Here is a 21,877-nt window from a genome sequence, read left to right as displayed (position 1 = left end):
GGCCTTGTAAAGTTTACATTTCACATCCGGGGATACTAATTTTCGAAAACAAGAAATTACATTAATTTGATTGTTGACCTTTGTACAAATGTTTTTAACGTGGCCGTTGAACTGCAGATTCTTGTCAATGTTCACTCCTAAGAGGTCACTGTTATCTTTTACCGGAATATTAGTGTCATTCACTGTAAAACTGAAGGTGTAGTTTGTATTCTCTAAAATCATTGCTTGATATTTGTCCGGATTTGTAATCATGCCATTGGTCAGCTTCGAGGAGTTGGTATTTAAGTTTCATTCCTAACTTCACTGGATCTTTATCCGAGGCATACATTTGCTCATCATCAGCATAAGCATTGATACAAACTCCTTTCAGGAAGTAAAAGAGATCATTCATAAATATATTGAAGAAAAGGGGTCCAAGGAAGAATCCCTGAGGTACTCCTTTTATAACCGGCAGCCAAGAAGAAAACTTGTCATCTACTTTTACTCTATGTGATCTTCCAGACAAGTAACTTCGCAACAGAGCAACGCCATGTTCGGCTACCCCATACATCTTCAACTTAGCTAGCAGTAACTCGTGTGGTACACAGTCAAAGGCCTTGGAATGGATGAGATGAGGCGTATTCCATTATCAGGCAGCCAGTCAGGTGAGGATGACCACTTCTTATAGAATAGCCTGGATTCTCCATCAATGTCATTTTGGATCTTAAAGGCAGGCTGGTGGATGTGGCCAGATATTTGGTTGATGGAGCCCTCCATCCACGCTTATACCTGGGATACAGACCACAATTCTCCTACTGACACTGAAGGGGTGAATGATCCTGGTAAATGGTCCCTAAATGCCTCCACCTGTGTGCGTCGTTCTTTACAAGCCTTATTGAAAAAAAGAGAAAACATCTGATCGATATTTTCGGGTGTGTGCCCTACCACCAAGAACGATGCTTTGATCTGTCAAAAGATAAAACACGTGGCTTAGTTTGTTAACCCCAGCTCTGTGCGAGCCATGGTCAAATTTCCTTATATAGTTACAGGATGCCGTCATCTCAGTTAATGAGAGTAATATCGCTGACATAACATAAAACAAAGTAATAAGCCAACCAAAATAAAATAGATCAACGGTCAGTTAACCTTAGTAAAGGTGGCAATAAACGTCCTGAGTAGGTGAGAACTGTTGTTCTTGTTAAATTCTTCATTCTTGTTAAACTTATTTTCAAATTTTCAGCGAGCTTAAACGATATTAAGCTATGACTCATCTCCAGCTAAAGCTGAAATTATTTACCGAGTGATAGGACAATTTTACATGATTTGATAACCCACCTTCTCAAAACTTTTTCTCTCTACCAGTAAACAAATAAAACCCAGCATGAATTTGTTTTTGTTTTCTCTCCAGCAGTTGTCCATCTGGAGATAGAGGACAGGTGGTAGATACCTTTGCTAAAAGAATGAAAAAAAAAACTAAAGAAGAAAATCAACAATGAGGTCTCGGGTAAAACAGAGTGACGCACTGCAAAGAGCGCAATATAACTTGTCAACATTACTGACGTCATTCAAATAATCAATTGGACAATTATATTCCAATTTGCTGTGGGTCTGTTCAATCACTAATATGTCACAGATGACGTCAAAATATGGTAAATACAGAAAGGTGACGCACGCAGCACAGCCGAGTGGGTTACTGATATTTTTACCATATGGCGACATCTTCAGTGATCCCTTACTAAACAGATGCACGGCAAAACGGAATCCATCTCTTTTATGTAATAAGGAGGTAAACAGTTATCTATGGTGACATCATCCCTGCATCTTTCTTCTGATAGATCATAAATAAGAATAAGTCAAAATGCGTGCGAAATTTAGTTTTTCATATAAAAGTTTTGGACAAAGACAACTTTTGGTCGATTTGTTGAACTTCCCGAGCGCTTAATGTCCAACAGAGTCTCCAGTAACACAGTGATGGTGAGATTTGAGTCGTGCGGGTACTTGCAGATATCAAGAAACGCATAGGCTTGTTGTTTCGGATTAACTAGTACACCTGTCAGGTGTGCTTTAAGTTTCCAGACACCTTTGTCCACCTGATGACAAAAAGTAACAATGAGATATAATTATGGCAAAACATCCTATCTCAATTGATGTTCACACCTTGTAACATCAGCCAAATCAAGATGTATGTGGGGGTAGAGCTGTGTTTGCTATGCTGATTTTTGTCAGGAAAGAACGAAGCAGTCGGTCATGTTCGCGCTGTACAACTCAAGCATCTGTCAACTTTTTACGCAATTAAGACCTCAGTATTATTCAACATTCGAGTATAGTATTCAATAAATGTGCAAGCATCGTTGATTTTACCCTTGTACTTGTTGCAAAATGAGGCAAGTTAGGCTTTGCCTGGTCTATCCAATCGATGATTAGTGACAGTTATTTCCTTATTTCCGGGGATTCACCTTTGCCTTGATTCCGTGCCTATAGTACTTGTTGCCCTCACTCCTAGAGAAAACATAACAATAATTTAATATAAGAGTAGCATTAAAATATTCAAACCTCGTCGAGATTTTAATTCACAAGGTGTGGAATGGACTGTTGGTGTTGTCATCAATGCTAAACAGTTTTCGTTTTCCTGTGAAGCATACTTAGGACTTTGTGCCACTTGTAAATGAGTGTATAATGATAACTTACATCTGCTGAGTAAGGTGAAGTTGCCTCATCATCTTATTGCTCTCTTTTTTCTTGAACTTATGGTTTACTTAGTTCCACTTTTAATGGCACGCAAATGCTGTACGTTGTAAAGCGACTTTATTGCAAAGCAAGGAAGTCAAACAATTTTGCAAATCGTTTTATTCTGAACAAGACAACGGTACCGTAATCAATTAAAGATGAATGTCATTTTAGTGGCTTTGATCATTGACAATTATCCATACCTTTGGGAAGTAGACATCTGGAAAGTTCACTTTCCACATTTTGCACAAGAAATGCACTTTTGAAACTGTGGAGTTGTCTTCCACTTCTTCCTTGTAAACCATATACACTGTATTCTTAGTTAAGTATGACGGCAGTGGCCTAGATGATGTGTTAGGCAATTGGTCTGCATTTTTTGAGAAACCCCAAAGCACTCCAACGCCGTGTTAAAGGCCACCGATTTCCTCCTTTTTGGGGGTGTTTCGGTACACCGGCTTCCTTCCTTCAATCGCTCACAGTAACTGAAAGAAATGAAAAAAACATTGAAAACCAGCCTCAGCTGATGCATTTTTCAATGATGAATATAATGTCAAAACAGATATGCTCATGACAGTTTAAGGATCAATCAGCCATGCTGGGTCTTTCGGAACAATACTGGGAAAAAAATTGTTTCAGTTCTTATAGCCAAAAATGGCTAATGTTCCTTTGGGGCCAGCAATTTATTTTAATGATGCACCTGTGAGAAAGAGGTGAAGAATAACACTTCCTCTTTTTATTTATTCATTCTTTTCTCAGTTCGTGAGCGGGCAGTTTTCTACAAATCCTGCGATATGACTGGTTCCGAGGGCGGGCAGTATTCTCCCATGCGGCCGCTCACAGCGGGCGGTATCCTATCCGTTGCGTGTTGAGTCGCCTAGTACATCTTTAGCTTCGTTGCAGACTTCATAAATATATTCTGTTTTACCGGCTGGTCAGCTTTGTAAGCAGAGATTTTGCTCACGACCTTTAATCGATAAATAACTTATTAATTCTCTCCTCTTTCTATCTTTACCGAGTGTGTTTTTTTAGTAGATTGACATGCGGCCTACAAAAAAGTTTGTTGGTCAATAATCCTTCCCTAAAAGTGACTAAGAAAGTTTAGTTTTATCGATGCAATTTTCATTCGATTAATATCAGAATTCTGTAACGCAAATTGTTTGTTGTAAGACGTTGAATGAAGGTTGAGTTCTACTACAAATAACAGTGGCTAATTCTTTGCAAGCTCCAATGTGTATTTCTACCGTACATTTTACAACAGAAACCGTAAAAATTTCATGAGTAAAAGTCGCATTACATTCCCTTGTGGCTCGCATGGAAAAGCCATTTGAAGTCATTTGAGTTCAATTTTTCGGTGAAAGAAAGATTTTACAGAAGCTATTACAGCGAGGAAACAAGCAGCCGACTCTCACAACCTCAAAACATACACGTGAGTTTACTTACAATTTGACTTTCCTTGACATTTAAAACTGAACAGAGGTAATTATTCGCAGATCATTCATCGCTGGAGGAAAACAAATTTTCCGTAAAATCAGTGAAGATGAAAAAGTCTCAGGGATTGTCATTTACCTCGAGTTTACTTGCTAAAAACGAGTGCTTTGTCTTTTTCAAAAATGTCAGCGAGCTTAATGCTTTTTCTTACGGGCTTTCTAATTGACAGGTGTCATATACTGACACATACTTATCAAAATATGTTTGAATATTTCTTTGGAAGCCTTTTAAATCACCCTTATCAGTAAGCACTCAAAACTGTTTCAGTGAGGCTTTTCTTTTAAATTGCATTACTTCTCTTTCATCTACTCGCTCAAAAGTTGTTCCGTTTATTATGGGGGATCTTGCAGTGAGTTACAGCCCTAAGTGGGTTACAGCCCTAAGTTATTCGAGTTCTTTTTAAAAGCATAAGAAAAAAATAAAAATGTTATTCACCATCCCAGGTCGGCCCGTATTGGGAAAAACTTCGCCCTGTGTCTTGAATACCGCACTCGGCTAACGACCTTGGGCGATATCCAATACCTTGGGCACAGTTCTCCCAATATGGACCCCCCAGCTGGTGAGTAACACATATATATTCACCGCAAAGTTTGCAAATAAAAACACCGCCAATTATATACTTAGCGAAAATGAAATGTAAAATTGCTCACCTTGACATGGATAACTCGTGGACGGTACATCATGCCACAATCTCTGCCGGGATGGCAGTAGTTATCACCTCGTCTCTCTCCTTGATGGTCTTCCATCATAATTTTCCCTTTTTTTGGTTATAACGCACACTGGTATGCCACCAGTACACTTCTTCTTACCACAACTTTTTTCAATGGCGCGGACCACCGCGGCACGCGCAGCCTCCATTTTTCCTTTTGCTTTCAGTTATCTCTCTATGTTCCAAAAGTAATAACATACGATTGATGCATTGTTAAAACTTCTTTGAAATAAGTTTTTTTGAAAAAACAAAAATTAATCTGAAACTTTCTTTCTTTCTTACTAAAGTATTATTGAATTGTGCGTAGGTTTGGACGGAGTGTTTGGAGACTTAAGTTTACACTTTGTTACAAGGTTCTCATTAAAAAAAAAAAGTAGTTACAACAAAGCGGCAATATTAACGATATCTTGTTTTATCGTTATTGCTCTTTTTCTGTTGAAAAGGGAAAACCCAATGATTTAAACGAGTGGTTCTCGTATGTTGAGCTAATTATTTGTCGCGCGCCCTTGAACAATTAATTAGCCAATCAGCGGTGAAGGTAATTCACGTGCGCACTAAAACGATCATTAATCTTCGTGAAGCCTAACCCAACATCGGGAACCATGTGGTGAAAGCCTGGCTTTGTTACAGCCAGTATACCAAGGTTCAGTTAGAACTTTTCTTGCATTAAATGTGTTGAGGGAAAAAAACGAGCAGCTTAAAATAGGAAAGAATTTGAGAAAAAGTCCACTTGAACAGCTAACGGTCTTGGCGTGATAAGGAGAAAAGATTTTCGGCTTTGGAAATAAAGGCCACGCACGTGAGCGCTCAAACGATTATTGATCTTTTCTAAACTATAAGACAGTGGTACCGTCCACTTCACTCACCTCATTGAACTGGAATTAGAAGAAAATAAACATCTAACCAAAGACAAATCCTGGCAGTTCACGCTCTAAATAGGATACAAAGAACTTTTTTTGATATGCTGATGCCACCTGTAAGGAATCAACTTCTAGCTTATCAAGCACGCTTGTAGCCGCACTAACTTCTTGTGGGCGTATCTTGTCTTCGTCAATCTGTCGTTTATTAATGTTAGTTATTAAAACTGTATTTATAACAGTCTCTCAAAATCGTCGTCCGTCTCGATTTCGCAACTATTCTTTCAGTTGAGCTTGCTCCTCAGTTTGTAGCTGAACCTCTGTGTCACTTGGCCGAAAAAAAAAAAAACCACATTAGGCGAGATCAGATATGATGAATATATAAAGTTCATATATTTTGAACTGCGGTTATAGACGATCATGCACGATCATCATACGTATCTATAACCGCAGTTCAAAATATATGAACTTCATATATTCATCAAATCTGATTTGTCAATCACGGGTTTATTACGAATCAACTTAACGGCCTGCTCCCATTTGGCTTGTTAGCTCAATTGATAGAGCGCTGCACTAGTATCGCAGGGGTCAGTGGTTCGAATCCCGTACAGGCCTGATTTTTTTCAGGTCTGATTTTCGCTATTGCATAAATAGCGCTCTCTTCTGCGAGGATCGTACATCATACATAAGGCGAGATCCTTGCTGGAACCAGTTTATCTTGTTTGGAAACACGTCTTTTAGCCGTTGCGACCATAATAGTAACACTTTTGTGAATACTTGACTGTAACCTTGGTTGTGTTCGCTATTGTTCTACGAAGGCTGCACTCGTAGAAAAAGATGACCCACCTGCCAAATTTCTCGCCACTTTTGGAGGACGATAGCGATGACAGAATGGTGGATCTTATTGACGAGTGTGTGTCCGAAACGGACAGCGATAAAGAGGAAAGGGCGGCATAAGTAATAGAAGAGAACACGGAAAAGAAGAAAAAATCAAGACGAAAAGGAGGCGGTCGGGCGATCGCTCAGAACGCCAGATGGCGGTGTTTTTCTACATACAGTTGACTGGTAGCATCGCACAATGAAGTTACAAAGAAAGTCGCTAATATAATACAGCTACCAAACGGCTACCGAAATATGGTAAGGAGAGTTTATACGCTATATTCCGCGCTTTTATTATCTTTTTTGATTTTTTCCTTACTTATGTATTTTTTCCCCCTTTTTTCTAACAGCCCACGCTTACGCTTAAAATTCGATGTTAACAGAGACCTTAAGATACCCCGAAATCGGTGTACGGGTAACGGGTAGCGCCATGTTTTTTTCCATTTTTCCATGACGTCATCGATCTTACCCGGTAGACCCAGCCGTTTTTCCGGGGTAGACATCAGTTTACCCGTAGAAGAATTACGAGTACAAGGACGAGCAACATGATGGAGAAACGAGTGAGTTTTTAAGACGTTTTGAATTGTTTGACTCTTTGGTAATGTTGTTGAAATATTTTTTCCAAATTTTAAATTTAGCGGGAAAGAAAGCGCGTCAAACTGGATTGACTTTGGATCTCAAATGCGAGGGTTGAACTCTGAAACGATATTAATTTGTGGCGGTAATTTGGGGGGATTTCTGAGAATTTCTCCAACGGTTGTGTCTCCCAAAAGCACTAGCATTGACAAATATGGCATGGGAGTCAATGCTGAGGTTGACAATCAAAGAAATTGTTTGGTGATGTGCCTCGATCAAATGGCGGGGTTTGCGATAACAAGTGACGTGCGCTCGCGCTTTCGAAGAAGAAGCATATCATTGGCGTACTTTCTAAAGACAGAAAATTCGTAAAGGAGAATTTTGGATACATTTGATAGACTTTATTAAACAATTTACATAACTTATTTCTGAAGTAAAAGAGGAAACCTTCCCGCCGCGGCCGCCATCTTTGTAAACAATCGTTACAAATTCCCGCGTGTTAACTCTTCGGGTATCTTAATCAAATTAGCTACGCACATGAACATTCTACGTGCACGGGTACACTACCTGTGATTCGCTCCTATGACTGAAGGGGCTACTTATTTTGAAGATTAGGCCAGGGATCAACGATGTCAGATTTTATTTGTACTAATGTAAGCTACGGTTCTTTACATCCATGGTAATCGTAATCGTTACGTCGTAGTCAACTGAAATTAAATAATTTAGGGATACATTATTATCTACAAAATTCTTAATCGAAATGATAAACGAAATGATAAACTTACAATTTGTGTTTCTCCGTAATCGGATCCCTTGATGTTTGCGTTGACCGTTGATCACTAGCTTCGAATGAATCTTACAGCATAAATTGTTCCTTTAAACTACAAGTCACATGACCCGACTTTTCCCGCCGCGCGTAGTCGAGGCGAATTTGTAATTACGGTAATTTATTCTATTTCTTTCTACGCGCTCCACTGAACATGCAAATCAACCTGTACCGATTTCGGTGTTTCTCAAGGTCTCTAATAATATGTTAGGTATTCCCGTTTATGACCTCTAAACCCCAAAATCACACACAGGGACCGCCTGTATGGACACGGATGAACTGAATTTGTGGGCGAAGCCGCGCTGAAACTGCCTCGTTTTGCAGAGGCGACAGCGGAGGCCCGCTGTGTTCTTGGGGACTTCAAGGAAAATACGGACAGTCCTACAACAGAGGATGACACCTCCGTCATGTGAATTTACATTTTGAGGAAGGAAGATAGTTCCTCAACGGTAAGTTTCTTTTGGTTTAATTTAAAGCGCTGTCGAGACATTTCAAGAGAGGCTCTTCAACATTTCTATCTCTCTTCTCATTCTCAAAACCTAAAGGCAGTTATTATTTGTGCAAGGCTGAAGTTGTTCAAGGAGAACGTTTACGCGCTGGTTGAATTCTCTTTACTTGTCTTCTTGTCTCTAACCAATGTATAATTTTTTTTGTGCGAGTCGTAACTTGTGTGTTTACTTTTAAGCGCCTGGGGATGGTCCAATTTTCTAACTTTTTCCAGTGGTCTCTAAAAGAAATTTTTAAGTCAACAGAAATTTGTAACGGAAGGTATGAGTCAGCGAGAATTTGTTCTAATATCTTCTTACAGTTGGGGCTCTCTTCTCCTCTCTCTCAAAAGTGCTTTTGAATATTAGATGAATAGATTAATGACTAATAAAAGACGAAACCCAAATATACTTTCCTCTTTCTGATACACCCCTCCGTAATCTCTATCTCAATTTTGATACTTTCTGGTGACCAGCCGTATATAATGTAAGCCTATACGAGTACAGCTACTGACATTATTTCAAAACTGAACTGCTAGACTAAATACTTCAAACATGAACTATTACTTAAAGCGCGTTTTTTACAGATGCCTGGTCTTCCTCGCAATCAACGATTCCATCTATCGAGAAAATAAATTCTCTTTCATTTATTTTGTTTTCATTTTTATTTCAATTTATTGCTCATATTGTTTTGGTCTTCGAGATCATCACTTTTCACTTGTTCACGAAGATCTCCAACTGAAGCGCATTCTCGTCTGGTCGGGGACCGCTGGACTTTTGGACTGGATGGCTGTACTTCTCTATTTCGAGGATAGCAGGCTCCAGTTGACGAGTACTTTGAGTGGTTTCACGCTTGACAGCTGAACAGAAAGGAGAGAAGAGCTTAGTGTATTAAACCAACTGGTTACCATGCCTCTTTGTCATGAGTAAATGGAAAAACAAATGCTAGCACGGTAATGAGGATTCGGCATTCAAACCTAACCTGATCATGAAGAAGTAAAAAAAAACACCAAACGCTACTTAGCAGGAAGGGTGATATTGCTGTGCTGAGCAAAGTAACGAAGCTAACAATAACAAAGAGTAATTTATCACATTATTTCAATTTAGCAGATTGCCTTTGAATGGTAAATATTTGTTTGTATTCCAAGATTCACGAAATTAAATGAACTAATTTGCCGTTGATATCAGCACAAATATGGTCAATATCATTTTGCAAAAAAAAATTTGTTTACCTCGTCTGTTTCACAATATTAATCTTTTTTCAGCCTTTTAGAAGTCTCTTCTTCCTGACAGGGGAAACCGTCATCTTCGAGTCTTCTCTTCTTAATATGACCTACGGGAAGCGCGATCATATCATGGTAGTAAAACACTCTTTTCATAATGGTTCCTGTTTTTTCGTTTAAGGCTCAATCAATGGCTTGGCCAATAAAGCAACGCGCATGTCCCTGTACTAAATATAAATTACATTTTCCGCGTATGGTGCAAGTTCAAAGGTTCCCGAGTCTTCTCTTCTTAATATGACCTACGGGAAGCGCGATCATATCATGGTAGTAAAACACTCTTTTCATAATGGTTCCTGTTTTTTCGTTTAAGGCTCAATCAATGGCTTGGCCAATAAAGCAACGCGCATGTCCCTGTACTTAATATAAATTACATTTTCCGCGTATGGTGCAAGTTCAAAGGTTCCCGCGCTTGATGCAGATCTATGCTCGCTCGCGCCCCCTAAGAAGGAAAAATGTGGTCTCTATGTTCAATCCCAACCTCGTTCCCGGGGTCTCTCATTCCCCCCCCCCCCCCCCCCCTGGAGCGAGGAAAGAGATACCCTGCTTTAGGCTGGTCACGTCTCTCTGAGATTTCAGGAAATTAAAAATTAGCGGTCGGAGGGAGGGGCAGATAAGTAGCAAAATCTCTCCACTTAGTCCACTGGCGTGCGTAGCTTGTCGGCAATCAAATCAAACTACACGTGAAGCCCTTCGAACGGCATGATGTCAATTGAGAATATCCAGCAGACGTCCAGAAAGACAAAGGAAATGAGACAAATATCGAGCAAACAAACGACTCGTACCTAAGGAATATTTTGCTCTGTAAACATGTGACCAGCCTAAACCAGGGTCTCTCTTCTCACGCTCCAGGGGGCAGGAAGATGAGAGTCTCTGGGAACGAGGTTGAACTGCATCCGATGTCGTTTGATTCAACTAACTGGGCGATTAAGCGTTAGTTAGCACTGCAAAGAAATTCATGAAAACCACCAGCGTCATCTCGTATGTTTAATGAGCAAACAAAGACAATGGATAGGAAAATGGAGAAAAGCCTTGAAGTTAAAGCCTGAATTAACCGTCATGACTCGGAGTTGTGAGGGAGATTTATGATTCTAAGTAACACATTAAACGAAATACACTGATATGAAACTAACACTACAATTACTAACTGTATTGTAATGAGCTGTACCGTGAGCCGGTAGAAAGCTGACGTAGTGCACCTCATGAATATGTCCCAGCACAAGTGGTTGGCTTTCTTCAACTGGACAATGTGGCGTAATTATTACATCATTGCTATCAGCTAGACTGCTGACCACACGAATGCACGTTTCATAGCAGTTTGCTGCGGTACACAGAATCACATGATCACCCCAAGTGCCATCTTGTTCCATGTGTGTTAGGTATTCAGTCCACGTTTGATGTCCATCTACAAAGTGAAGCAGATCCGTTCCATCCGGCTGTAAGAAAATCAGTTAAAGAAGCAAACTTAAAGTGATTGTGGATTGGAACTTGAGCGCGTGGAATACGAGTCATGGAGTAATTTATTATTTTTACACAAGGCCTCCTTGAAAAGCAGGTGTTTTCTTTTCATCTAAAATTATTTAGTTTCTTTACCTTAGATCCTAGTTTAGTTAGGTAGTTAGTTTTATCTACTGGAATGTACATGTACCCGAAGGAAATACCGTGTATAAATAAAGTTACCATACCATACCATACCATATTCAGAGCGGTTCGAGACGACCTTTAATTAGCAATTTACTGTAGAACACCAAGGCTTCAATAACAGCAGAAAAACAACAGGATAGAGCAATCTTTAAGATAATAACTGGCCTTCCGTTTAGTGTTACCTGATGGATGTTTAAACACGAAGGCGCGCTATAAAAGGAGAGGTCCTTTAGGTGCCTGGTAGACGAACAAAAGGAGCTAATGAGATGTTTACTTCTACCAGCATGGTGGCAATGATGTAACGTACGAACCACCTACTTCGATTTAAAATTTACCGCCACAAATAAAGAGTTTCCATTGGAGAAAGGAAATACAAATCTAAAAAATTCTTGTATTGTGATGAAAACATAAAACAATTTTGCGCCCGCTGTTCACTGCTTTAGATTAGCAATAGCTCAAGCTGACTTGACTCTTAGAGTTCTACATCACACGACGGTTGATTGACAACTGGTCCAGAGGTACCTAAGGCACCTCTTTCCTTCGTGTTTAAGGGGGGCATTTTTTAAACCGAAATATTCAAATGACTAAAACCGTAAAAGTCCGCTCCTTCGGAGACCAGATTAAGTAACAAATGAATTCAACTGTAACCAACATCATTGTGTGGCTTCTTAAACGAAAAAGTTCAATCTTTCAGTTCCTCTTTCCATCAGGGGATACAAGCTGGCTGCTATCAGAGATCCTAGAAAGACCATCATTCCGTGCAGGAGTAGTAGTCCTGGTCACTTCACGCTGTGAACACTGGGATAGGCCCTGGTGGTGTTGACCTGTATCCACACTTAACCTTATCATACTTAAAAGAACATCACGTATCATACTCTGTTCGACATAATAACATCAACTTACTAGTTTTGGATTACTTCTCAGGTACTGGACCAAGGTTTGTCTTAATCTACCAGGCGGGATTTTGATTCCTTTAACAATTTCCAGTTGTTCTGACAAGGCATAGAACATGCAATTTCCTGATCCTTGATTGTCAGATATTCTGAAGCCCTTGTCTGATGCAATTTCCCTCAGCCCCAATAATGGATCTGTTCTGCTCTTGATTTTCCTTGCATCGAGTTGCATTTGCTGAAGTTCCTGAATGATTTGGGCGGGAGAACCTAAAACAGACAAAGTTCTTATTAATCTTAACGACTGAAAGAAGCGAAACAATTGTCAGCTCGAAAACAACAATTCCCAATCTAGTAAGAGAAACTCGAAGGGTGAAAAAGAGAAAGAAGGGCTCCAACCACCAAACAAACGATGTTTTGTCCAACAACTGAGCCTTGAGGTGACACAATGGCAGTCAGGCTACTTTTTAGGTTCGATATTTACCTGTGGACGAATTTTGAATAAAATAATCGAGAAAGAAGAAGTAGAGACAAAAAAGGTCTACACTCTAACATATCTGTGAATCCTAAAAAAACATTCTGGGCTTCAAAAAGATACAACGCATTTCCTCTTTCGTATGAATTTAAGATTACTTCAATGCTGTGTCGAAAGACATTAAACCAACGCGCATGTCCCTGTACTTGATATCAAATGCATTTCCCGCGTTTGGTGCAGGTTCAAAGTTTCCCGCGCTTGGTGCAGATTTCTGGTCGCCCGCGCTTCCTAAGAAGGAAAAATGTGGTCTCTATGTTCAATCCAAGGTTGTCAAAATAAGCCGACGCGCGGTGCATTTTTACTGTCTAGTCTTAAAAAGCGCCCGCTATTCAAGATGCTTGTGTCTGAATATTTACAGTATAGCGGCTTAACATTGTGCCGCCTACGTTGCATCACAGTCCGGTTACTAAAAATCTCTTTAACAATTCTGAAAATAAAAGGGACAAACTACGTACCAAAAAATACCAGACCCGCAAAATTGACCCATAGAAAATGTTTTAAGGGCGCTGGATATTAAGTGAAACGAGGTTTTAACTTCTGCTCAGGCCGATAGCTTAGACTGTTCTTGATGGTCCTAAGCTCAGCCTGAGCTCCTTGATCAGAATTCAAGATCGCCCACTGGCTTTCTCAGCCTGTTACCATCTATCCATATCCTTTCTTCTAAAATTTATCTCCGCCCTGTTTCAAACTCTGGAAAAGGTGAAAGGACGCTTAATGTGGATACCACTGACTGGTTTAGCATTGCTTAAGATAGCCACAGGTAGCCCAAACTCACAGTATTTTTTTGAGTTTTCAGTGTTCGGGCTGTTACTTAACGTCACGATTAGAAGAGTATGTACGGGAAAATTGAGATGCCAATACATTCCCAATTTTTTGTTTAGGAACGAAAGACATGAAATACACCTTTTGCTGTTCATTTACGCCAAATATACATTCATTTACGTCAACAGTTGAAACTATACGGCAACCATACGCTCATTAGCACTTCCATGAACTTCATTAAAGCGAACGAACTTTCAATAACGCTATTTGCATGGGTATTAACATTCAATAGCATCAACGGATAGACAATTGCACCTTTGGACAATCAAATATAACAAATATACTTTCAATCTCGCGCAATGGTTCATAATTAACACCACTTGAAAATCAATTGCAATGTTTGACAATCAATAGTGTTATTAAGACATTTAATTGTTACGGGAAAATTTAGTGATTTTTCCGTGTGGTTCTTTAAGCATATTTATTCGCTGTTTTTGGTATTCTAGCCGTTCTCAGGTCATTCGAGTTCTTTCGTTTTAGTGTTCCAAAAAAAAAAAAAAAAAATATATATATATATATATATAAAGCTAAAAGTAAATTTGAATAATCAAGTTAAATTGTGCAGCTGCCTATCAGTACTTTTCTCGTTCAATTCTAGAGAAATTTTGGGTATATAAAAGTGTTAATGGTCTTTCTGGCAAAATTAGTTCTCATGATAGTTGGCAGCTGAGTTTATACTCGTAATTTTAATTTCCTTTCATACGATAGTTACCACACCAACCTTGCAATGATAAGCAGAAACTTTTAATTACTTTTCCACTTTTATTTCCTAAGCTGCGCTATTGCAATTAAGATAGGTATAATTTCAATACCAGAGCTGTGAATTCTCACCTAAGTTTCCTATTTTTAATGGCCTCGAGTTTATTGTATCCGTCCTTTTAATTTGAAATTATTTTCCACGTAGAAACAGATGGGAATATTTAATAAGTAGTTTTCGTTTAACTTCAAAGAGATCTTTACCGCTTCTTTTGTTGTGCTGTTCAAGTATGGTCGATTTGGATAACAATAGTGCTTCACAGTAGTTACTTGATAAGCAACTACCTTGTACAGTTTTAATAATTACAAACTTAGTACTTTGATAATTACAAAATTAGTCATTCATAATACTTAATAACAACAATTTTGAATCAAATAACATTCTTGAATTACCTTGGTGGCAACAAAATGTTTCTGCTAAGTCTTTGCGCTGCACAAGTTCGTCCTGTAATGCACCATTCAAAATTTGGTATGTTGCTTCGCAACCTTCCTTCTGTTTCCAGTGTTTTAACATGTCATATGCTCTATCGTTCAGCCGCCGGTGGCTTTGTTCTATATCCTCTAGTTTTGCATCCTCGACCTCCAGGCGACGCCCAAGCGACCCCCACTTTTCGCCAATTTGGGCGGCTAACATTTCCAATTCAAGATTCGTTGGTGTGCCTTGTTTTACTGCGAAAAAAGAAATAACTTTTAAAGAACCACTACTACTACCGTCTTTTTACCGGGATCTCTTAAACAAAATTAACCAATCACACCGTAGGCAACGAACAATGATTCCAACCAAATCTTCCCTTCCAACTTGGTCCAATTATATCAATCACTGTTCAAGGCCGAGGTAAGCAAAGATGGCAAAGAACTTATTTTGTAGATGGATTTTATAAATCGTTTCCTGCTAACGAAGTGATCAGGTCAATGTATCAGTGGCTCCCGTAACAAGAGTCGCACTGCACGTTTTTTTCACTCGAAATAGCAAAGTTTGAAACAACAATCATATAGTGATTATATTATTGATTATTATATCATTGATGTTATTAGTTTTTTTGTTTGAGTTTTTGACACTTGGGACACATTTTTGTGATGCAAACCACATATCAGACGTTAAGACTTCTTCCGTGACTTTTGTAACTTCTTTTTAGCACATTGTCTCTTAGGTTCAAAACAATAAATATTTACAGTGCTGTTTAGACACTTGAATGGTTTATAGAGTCTATTTCTTGAATTCTGCTAGAAATTAATCCATAAATTTTTCAAAGAAGTAATTCAGTGCTTCATCCATTGAAGGTTACACACTGATCGAATCCCCGGATGACCTTACGTATCTCCAGTATACCTCTGAATAACATTCAGCCACAACAAAAGGTGGGGAGGCAAGGTTTTTCATTTCCAGCGAGAAGAATAAAATCTCAGGTTAACATATAAGTGAATAAAGGCTGATAGTTTCTAAAGCAACAAAGTTGAAATGATAAATTGGCAGTGGTCGCAGCAATCAAAATACAAATGAATAAAGGCTGATAGTTTCTAAAGCTGATAGTTTCCCACAGGTATCAACGAACGCTTTTCATTCCACTAATTTATTCGTGTTTTTCTCGTTGCCATGTTCCCACCGATCACGTAGCCTCATTTTCTGCCTTTAAAAGCACACACAACCCACAATCCCTCTATTCGCTCCGACTAAGGGCTAACGCTCGAAACGTCAGCTTTTATAACCGTAACGGTGGCCAATTTACCATTTCAACTTTGTTGATATATTCACATTATAACATGTAAGTGGCCTTCATACTACTGTACCTATTCTATCTGGAAAACATTCAACAGATTTGTATCAGTCTTGATAAGAATAAACAGAGATATTGCAAAGCAATTAATTCAGTTTGTTTTACCATAATATTTTTGTTGTATAGACCTTTGTGATGTACAAATTTCACTAGATGGATTGGACTCCTGTAACAAAAAAAAAAACAACAACAACAATTAAAGGTTTCTTCAACATGAGATAGCATGTTTCCATAACAAAGAGTGCTTGTCCACCTTCCTATTTCAGGTTGAATTTGTTTAGAAAGTTGGTTCTTGTGAAAGGAGGAAAGCCACAACCATATGAAGGAACCTGAGAAAAACATCACTAACCCCATACCTTCAAGCAAGGAAATAAACCAACAACAAACTTAAGCTTCCTGTGACACAACGATTAGGAGTCAAACCTGGTCAGTGGAGAGAGGTGAGTGCCTCATCAATACAGCAAACACATTGGAAGGATTGCAAAACAAAATAAATTACTTACTTTAGGCCCATTTCGAAGAAATTGGTCTCTTTTATTGTGTGCAAGACAAGACTTTGATTTCCTTACCTGAGAGGTATCTTTTTGTGTCACAGACTGATTTAACAAAAAGGGAAACCCCACCATTCTGATTCCAAGATCCACTTTGTTTAGAAGGAAACTTATATCACAGCTTGTTACAATTTCCCAGTCATTTCTAAATTGATATCCTTTGGTGTCAAATGAGGCTCAAGTCAATATTCCCAGATTCAGGTTTCCTGTCAAAGTGTAACTGAACATTCCATCTTTGTCTGATGGAATTCCTACCCACCTTCTTAGACCTAGTAATTCCAGACAGAAATTTACAAGGGAAACTTAATTTTTCTTCATTATAAGAACTACACTTACTGGAAAATTGTTTTTAAAATATACAAATATTATAACCAAACCATGATAACTACCACTAACTTTGACAATTTAATTGTACCTGGCTTTCTCCCTCTGAAAACCACCTCTCCATTCCACGGACAGTACGTTCTTCAAAGCAAACTTTCTTAAAACAAATCAACGCTTGGTCTTGTTCTATTTTAAGTAGGTGGAAACAGTCCTCGTGTGTGCAGGAGACTTTTCCATGGATTGCACACTCCTGGCTATCCTCATCTGACTCTGGATGACAATAGGGGCATGCAACACATGTCTCGTACTGCAGTCCTCTCAGGTATAGTAGTTCTTGTGGCAATTCATGTAAAGTTTGTTCCACAAACTCACGCACATGTTTGGCCACTTCTTGCACTTTTTCCATTAAGGCCTTTCTCTGTCTCACAGTAATCTTGATGAAACGCATTTCACAAATGAGAATCAGGTCAAGTGCTTGTTTCCCAATATAGCACCATGCTCCATTTTGGTACAGCTTTGGACCCTTCATGGGCCACTTCTCAAAACACCAACGAATGGTTCGTGAAACAAGCTGCAAGAAGAGACCATGAGGGACAAAGCCATGCACAAAGTGGATGTACAATGGACATGGATCTGTTGGTGATGGTTTCATTTTAAGGAGGTCTTCAGGTGATGACTTCAGTTGTGCTGGAACAAAGTATTTCACATCAGTTGAGCTGAGGGTGAACTTTGAAATCAAACCAAATTGCTCCATCATCTTTAAGATGTCTTCTTTGATAAAACTTTCTTTAATAAACCCAGAAAGGACATGATCCGCAAGTTCTGTGCTAAGGATGCCCTCTCTATAAAGTTTCCGCCAGGATTTGGAATAAATAGGAAGCTAAATACAAGAAAAAATATCACTTACATACAAAGTGTAATAAAATGGAAAACTAGTTTAATCAGGAAATGCATAGGCCAAACTTCCCAAACTTCAGAAAGTTTCTAAAAAAATCACCTGACAACAAGTTTAACACATGGTTCCATCATATTCAACTCAGAAGCAAGAGTTGATACTGCTAGCATTCCCATGTTGCCCAGTATAAAAGTACAACCTTGACTATCATCTCTCTTCATTTCCCATAGCAAAACAGGCAGGTAGTGTGTCTACTGTTAACAATTCAAGATCTTAGGTCATGTATACGCTTGCTATTGCACCATTTCATCTACACTGTCAAACATTTTTCATTTCTGTTTTTCAATAATTTCTCTTTCCTTAATCAATTTGTTTTTCAAGACTCTCCATCTATTTAAATTTCATTATTTTTACTTGGGTTTATGCCTTAGGATTAAGGGTGTATGTTAATGGAGGCATAAGGGTTGTATCAAGCTAGGTCAGTGTTGGGGTACATTGTCTCAATAATTGTGGGTTTGTGAATGTAGCCCAAGGCATTCACGTGCCCTAAATCCTTGCACTTTGCCATGTAGGCAATACTTACAACACTGATATTAATTTATCATTTCCCAAAATTTCCAATGTACTGCAAAAAGCATTCAAATAACTAGAGTAATAAGGCAAAGGGCCACCAGATGTTTAGCCAGTGCAAATATATCTTCCAATAGCACTGAGTGTCAGAATCTTGTTTTCTCTTAATGCACACTCTTAAAGGGAAAGTACGGTCTAGAAAAAGTTTACTTTTATTAAAAGTTCCTTGCTTGCAATGTCCTAACTGGCTGTTCATTTGAGCTAAAAGGGTTTCAGTTGCGAACAAATACGTTCCAAAACTCGGCATTCTCAAATTGAAATCCGCCATCTTTGTTATATGACGTAGCAATAGTCAAACATGCTAAGTTATATCCCTGCTGAAGCGGATGTAAACAAGGAAAACAGTGGCAGGTGGGCAGGGGTGCCACTTATCATGTAAATTCTCGACTTGGATTTTAATCTAACCGAGAGGATGTAGTAGATCCATTTGTTTCAAACGAAACTTTGTTTGTCGTCAGTTCAGGGAAAGGTCAGATACCTCTGTTGGGGAGAAAGAGATAGAAAGTCAGGAAAATGAATTTCAAGAAGAAGCGTCGATCCGCTTAATCGCTTACGTCTTGGAAATCGCGAGTGGTTTTCTTGCGGCAACTGTCAAGAGAAACTTACGGAAAACGAGAATGTATCCTCCTAAGAATTAAATGTACTAGGACACCAACTCAATTGGAAAGGCAAGGTTTTTTCCCCCAAACAATCCAAGCTGTGGAGTAATAGTTATTTTGCTAAAGAAGACCGCAGTGCCTGCTACGAATTCATTTCACATTGCTACCTTGGAATGAGACGAACTATTTTTTCTGTTACAGGAACCCAGCTTCGGTCTAGATATAGCGGAATAAGAGCCATTTGGAACTAAGAACAGCCCTAGTTGGCATGCAACAAGTTAGAAATGATAGACTTGAAGTTCATTCTTCGTATGCGTAAACACTGACAAAATTGTTTAGAAACACTTAGTTGCCAAAATTAACGCAGACAAAAGACATAAGTTAATTGTTACGAATTAAATATTGTTTCAGCATTTACCTTAATTTGCAATGATGTTTTTTATCTTTTCTGCTTAGAATTAGCTTCAAGCAGTATTTTTTATTCTAAAATGTTTGAAATATCCCGAATTGAGAGAAGTAGAGCTTTGTTATTTTCGACGCGTGCCGGAAAGTCATACGGTGTTTACATTAGAAATTACCTCAATATACCTGAAGCTACAATAAAACTTTCGATTTCTTTTGAAAGTATAAGCACTGCATAATAACGTCGAGTAGTTGGTTGGAAGACATAAATATTTTCTTATTATTTTTATCGTATCCAATCGATATGTCATAGCGAAATATGGGCGCCTGCGTGACGAAGGATAATTTGTATTTTTCGCAAACGTGTCTGTCTTGATTAGTTGCCAACAGTGTATTAAATTTCATTTAGTTTTTTTTTCGCCTCATTTTATCCATTAGGAGCATTAGAAATTGTTTTCACCAAAGGTCAAACAGGTCAACAAGGACAAAGTACCGAACAAAGTTTCACTATTGCTACGTCACAACAACGTAATGTCTAACCACGAAAGTTGTAAAGATGGGCAACTTCGAAGCGCTACTGTCGCTAATGCAAAGCAAACAGGACAAACTGGCAGTTATTTTCAAACTCCTGAGGAAAAAGTCTACTAATTGAGATAAACTTTTTCTAGACCGTACTTTCCTTTTAATGAGTAGACATAGCCAACCGCCTCCCGGTTAGCTCAATGGATAGAGCGCTGGACTGTTGTGCGGGAGGTCGAGGGTTCGAGCCCCGGCCGGACTAACACTCAGGGCCTTAAAATAATTGAGAAGAATATACTACCTTTCTGTAACATCAAGAAATGGTTAGATATTCCAGTCTTTTCGGATAGGGACGAATAAATGGAGATCCCGTCTCCTGTAGGGTTAGGGGTAGGAGACGTTAATTTCCCACGCACGAGATTACTGTGTGATGGATGTCCTCCTCTGGGGTGGGATGGATGGGATTTAATGGAAGGACTACTCGCATGGATCGTATATGTTCCGTTGTAGTCCTACCTTACTGCGGTAATGCAGTGAAAATGGATTAGGAAAAACTCTAGGAATAGACTCTAAAGTGAATTATCAAATGTCCAGAGGTAAACCCTGAACAAAAGTGATCCCATGCCTGATTTTTTAGAGGAACTATATGAATAGGGGCACTCCTCTACATAATTACTGATTGCCACGTTACAAAAGCATCAGCTTCATTTATCTTCTGGGGATTCCCTCACCATATCATTATAACGTGGAATGATTATCAGTTGCTTGAATAGATCAATCAACCACTGAGCCTTCAATACAACTGTACTGCGGTGCTTGATTATCACCCCCAGGTCATGGTAGAAACTGATCATGGAGTTAAACTCATTTGAATCTTCCACGAAACACCATTTCTCTGCATAGTCTTGAAGTTGTCGCAAACTGCTGTGATAAATCTGTTTATCAACCAAAGCTTCAATCACCTTCTCAAACAAAAACCACCTGAAGAACAATGAAATCAGGCAAAGTAAGACTGATTATTTATTAACTGTTATTTGTAAATAATTGAATAACATCACAGGTACAAACGCATTAACTACATCCTTCACTTTGTATGATTGTATCATGATCATGAAAATCTCCACTGCACGCTCACCAAGATGGTGGATCTAGTTAAATTTAACCTGCTTTGAAGTTCAAAGTTTATCAGCAGATATTAATTCCCCCTCAGGAGAGGGAAAAGGTGGATTTTGAATAACTTTTGCTGCTTGTGCATTTGGTACCAAAGGAAACCAAGATTAACATCTAAATCATAAACCTTTGCAAGTTATTATATTTATAGTTATATTACATTACCTGACTGGGATTTTCTCTTCCATGTAGGGTTCCTTATTCAACACTTCAATGATTCTGTTTTGAAGAGAATCGATTGCATCTCCACAGCTGTTATCCCCATTGCTCTCATTAGCTTAAAAATAAATGGTAAACAGGCATCTTTCATCAAAAACAGGTAAGCCAGGAGATATAGATCTTTTATTGTTTTGCCTTCGCCACTTCTCTGGATAACACTGCACACCTGTTATTTAAATACTTAATATCAATTTAACATTATCCTAGTTAGCAGCAATACATATTTTGAGTAACCTTCTCACTAAGAAACTTTGTATAACTGTGGGATAAACAACTAAATCCTTGCTAGCGATATATGGAATGATTCATTCATTGGTTGCTTAACTTAATTAACACATTA

At 38.7% G+C, this 21,877-nt stretch overlaps 2 protein-coding genes and 1 long non-coding RNA gene across 6 annotated transcripts in view; 1 reads left to right on the top strand and 2 right to left on the bottom strand.

Annotated features, from left to right (window-relative positions):
* LOC111345147 (uncharacterized) overlaps positions 1-21,877 on the top strand; it is a 251,351-nt gene that overhangs the window by 187,289 nt on the left and 42,185 nt on the right. The gene's annotated exons all lie outside the window — the stretch shown is intronic.
* Positions 1,659-6,157, bottom strand: LOC148739213 (uncharacterized). The gene is made up of 3 exons (XR_015996121.1): positions 4,845-6,157; positions 2,910-3,188; positions 1,659-2,478 (listed from the first exon to the last, which is right to left on the bottom strand). It is a non-coding gene; the product is annotated as an uncharacterized LOC148739213 (long non-coding RNA).
* LOC148739212 (uncharacterized) lies at positions 8,487-21,634 on the bottom strand. Of its 2 annotated transcripts, XM_088747234.1 has the most exons (9): positions 21,484-21,634; positions 20,880-21,129; positions 17,195-17,983; positions 16,334-16,394; positions 14,847-15,122; positions 12,354-12,610; positions 10,975-11,242; positions 9,759-9,859; positions 8,487-9,386 (listed from the first exon to the last, which is right to left on the bottom strand). In XM_088747234.1, the coding sequence occupies exons 1-8, from the start codon at positions 21,504-21,506 to the stop codon at positions 9,777-9,779; spliced, it is 2,007 nt and encodes a 668-aa protein (XP_088603360.1). In that variant the 5' UTR covers positions 21,507-21,634; the 3' UTR covers positions 8,487-9,386; positions 9,759-9,776. The 2 variants fall into 2 exon arrangements, with proteins under 2 accessions (XP_088603360.1, XP_088603361.1); XM_088747235.1 differs by lacking the exons at positions 8,487-9,386; positions 9,759-9,859 and adding an exon at positions 10,549-10,750.

This window comes from Stylophora pistillata, chromosome 2 (genome assembly GCF_964205215.1).
Source record: "Stylophora pistillata chromosome 2, jaStyPist1.2, whole genome shotgun sequence".
Taxonomy (NCBI): domain Eukaryota; kingdom Metazoa; phylum Cnidaria; class Anthozoa; order Scleractinia; family Pocilloporidae; genus Stylophora; species Stylophora pistillata.
The sequence above is the reverse complement of the archived record's forward strand: the minus strand, read 5'-3'. Positions and strand labels throughout refer to the sequence as shown.

Excerpts from the sequence above, each read along its gene's own strand:
- LOC148739212 (XM_088747234.1), bottom strand. The coding sequence starts at position 21,506 with ATGGAAGAGAAAATCCCAGTCAG. Across the intron at positions 17,984-20,879 it reads TTCCACGTTATAATGATATG|CTTCCTATTTATTCCAAATC; the intron begins GTGAGGGAATCC and ends TCTTGTATTTAG. Across the intron at positions 16,395-17,194 it reads TTTCAGAGGGAGAAAGCCAG|GAGTCCAATCCATCTAGTGA; the intron begins GTACAATTAAAT and ends TTTTTGTTACAG.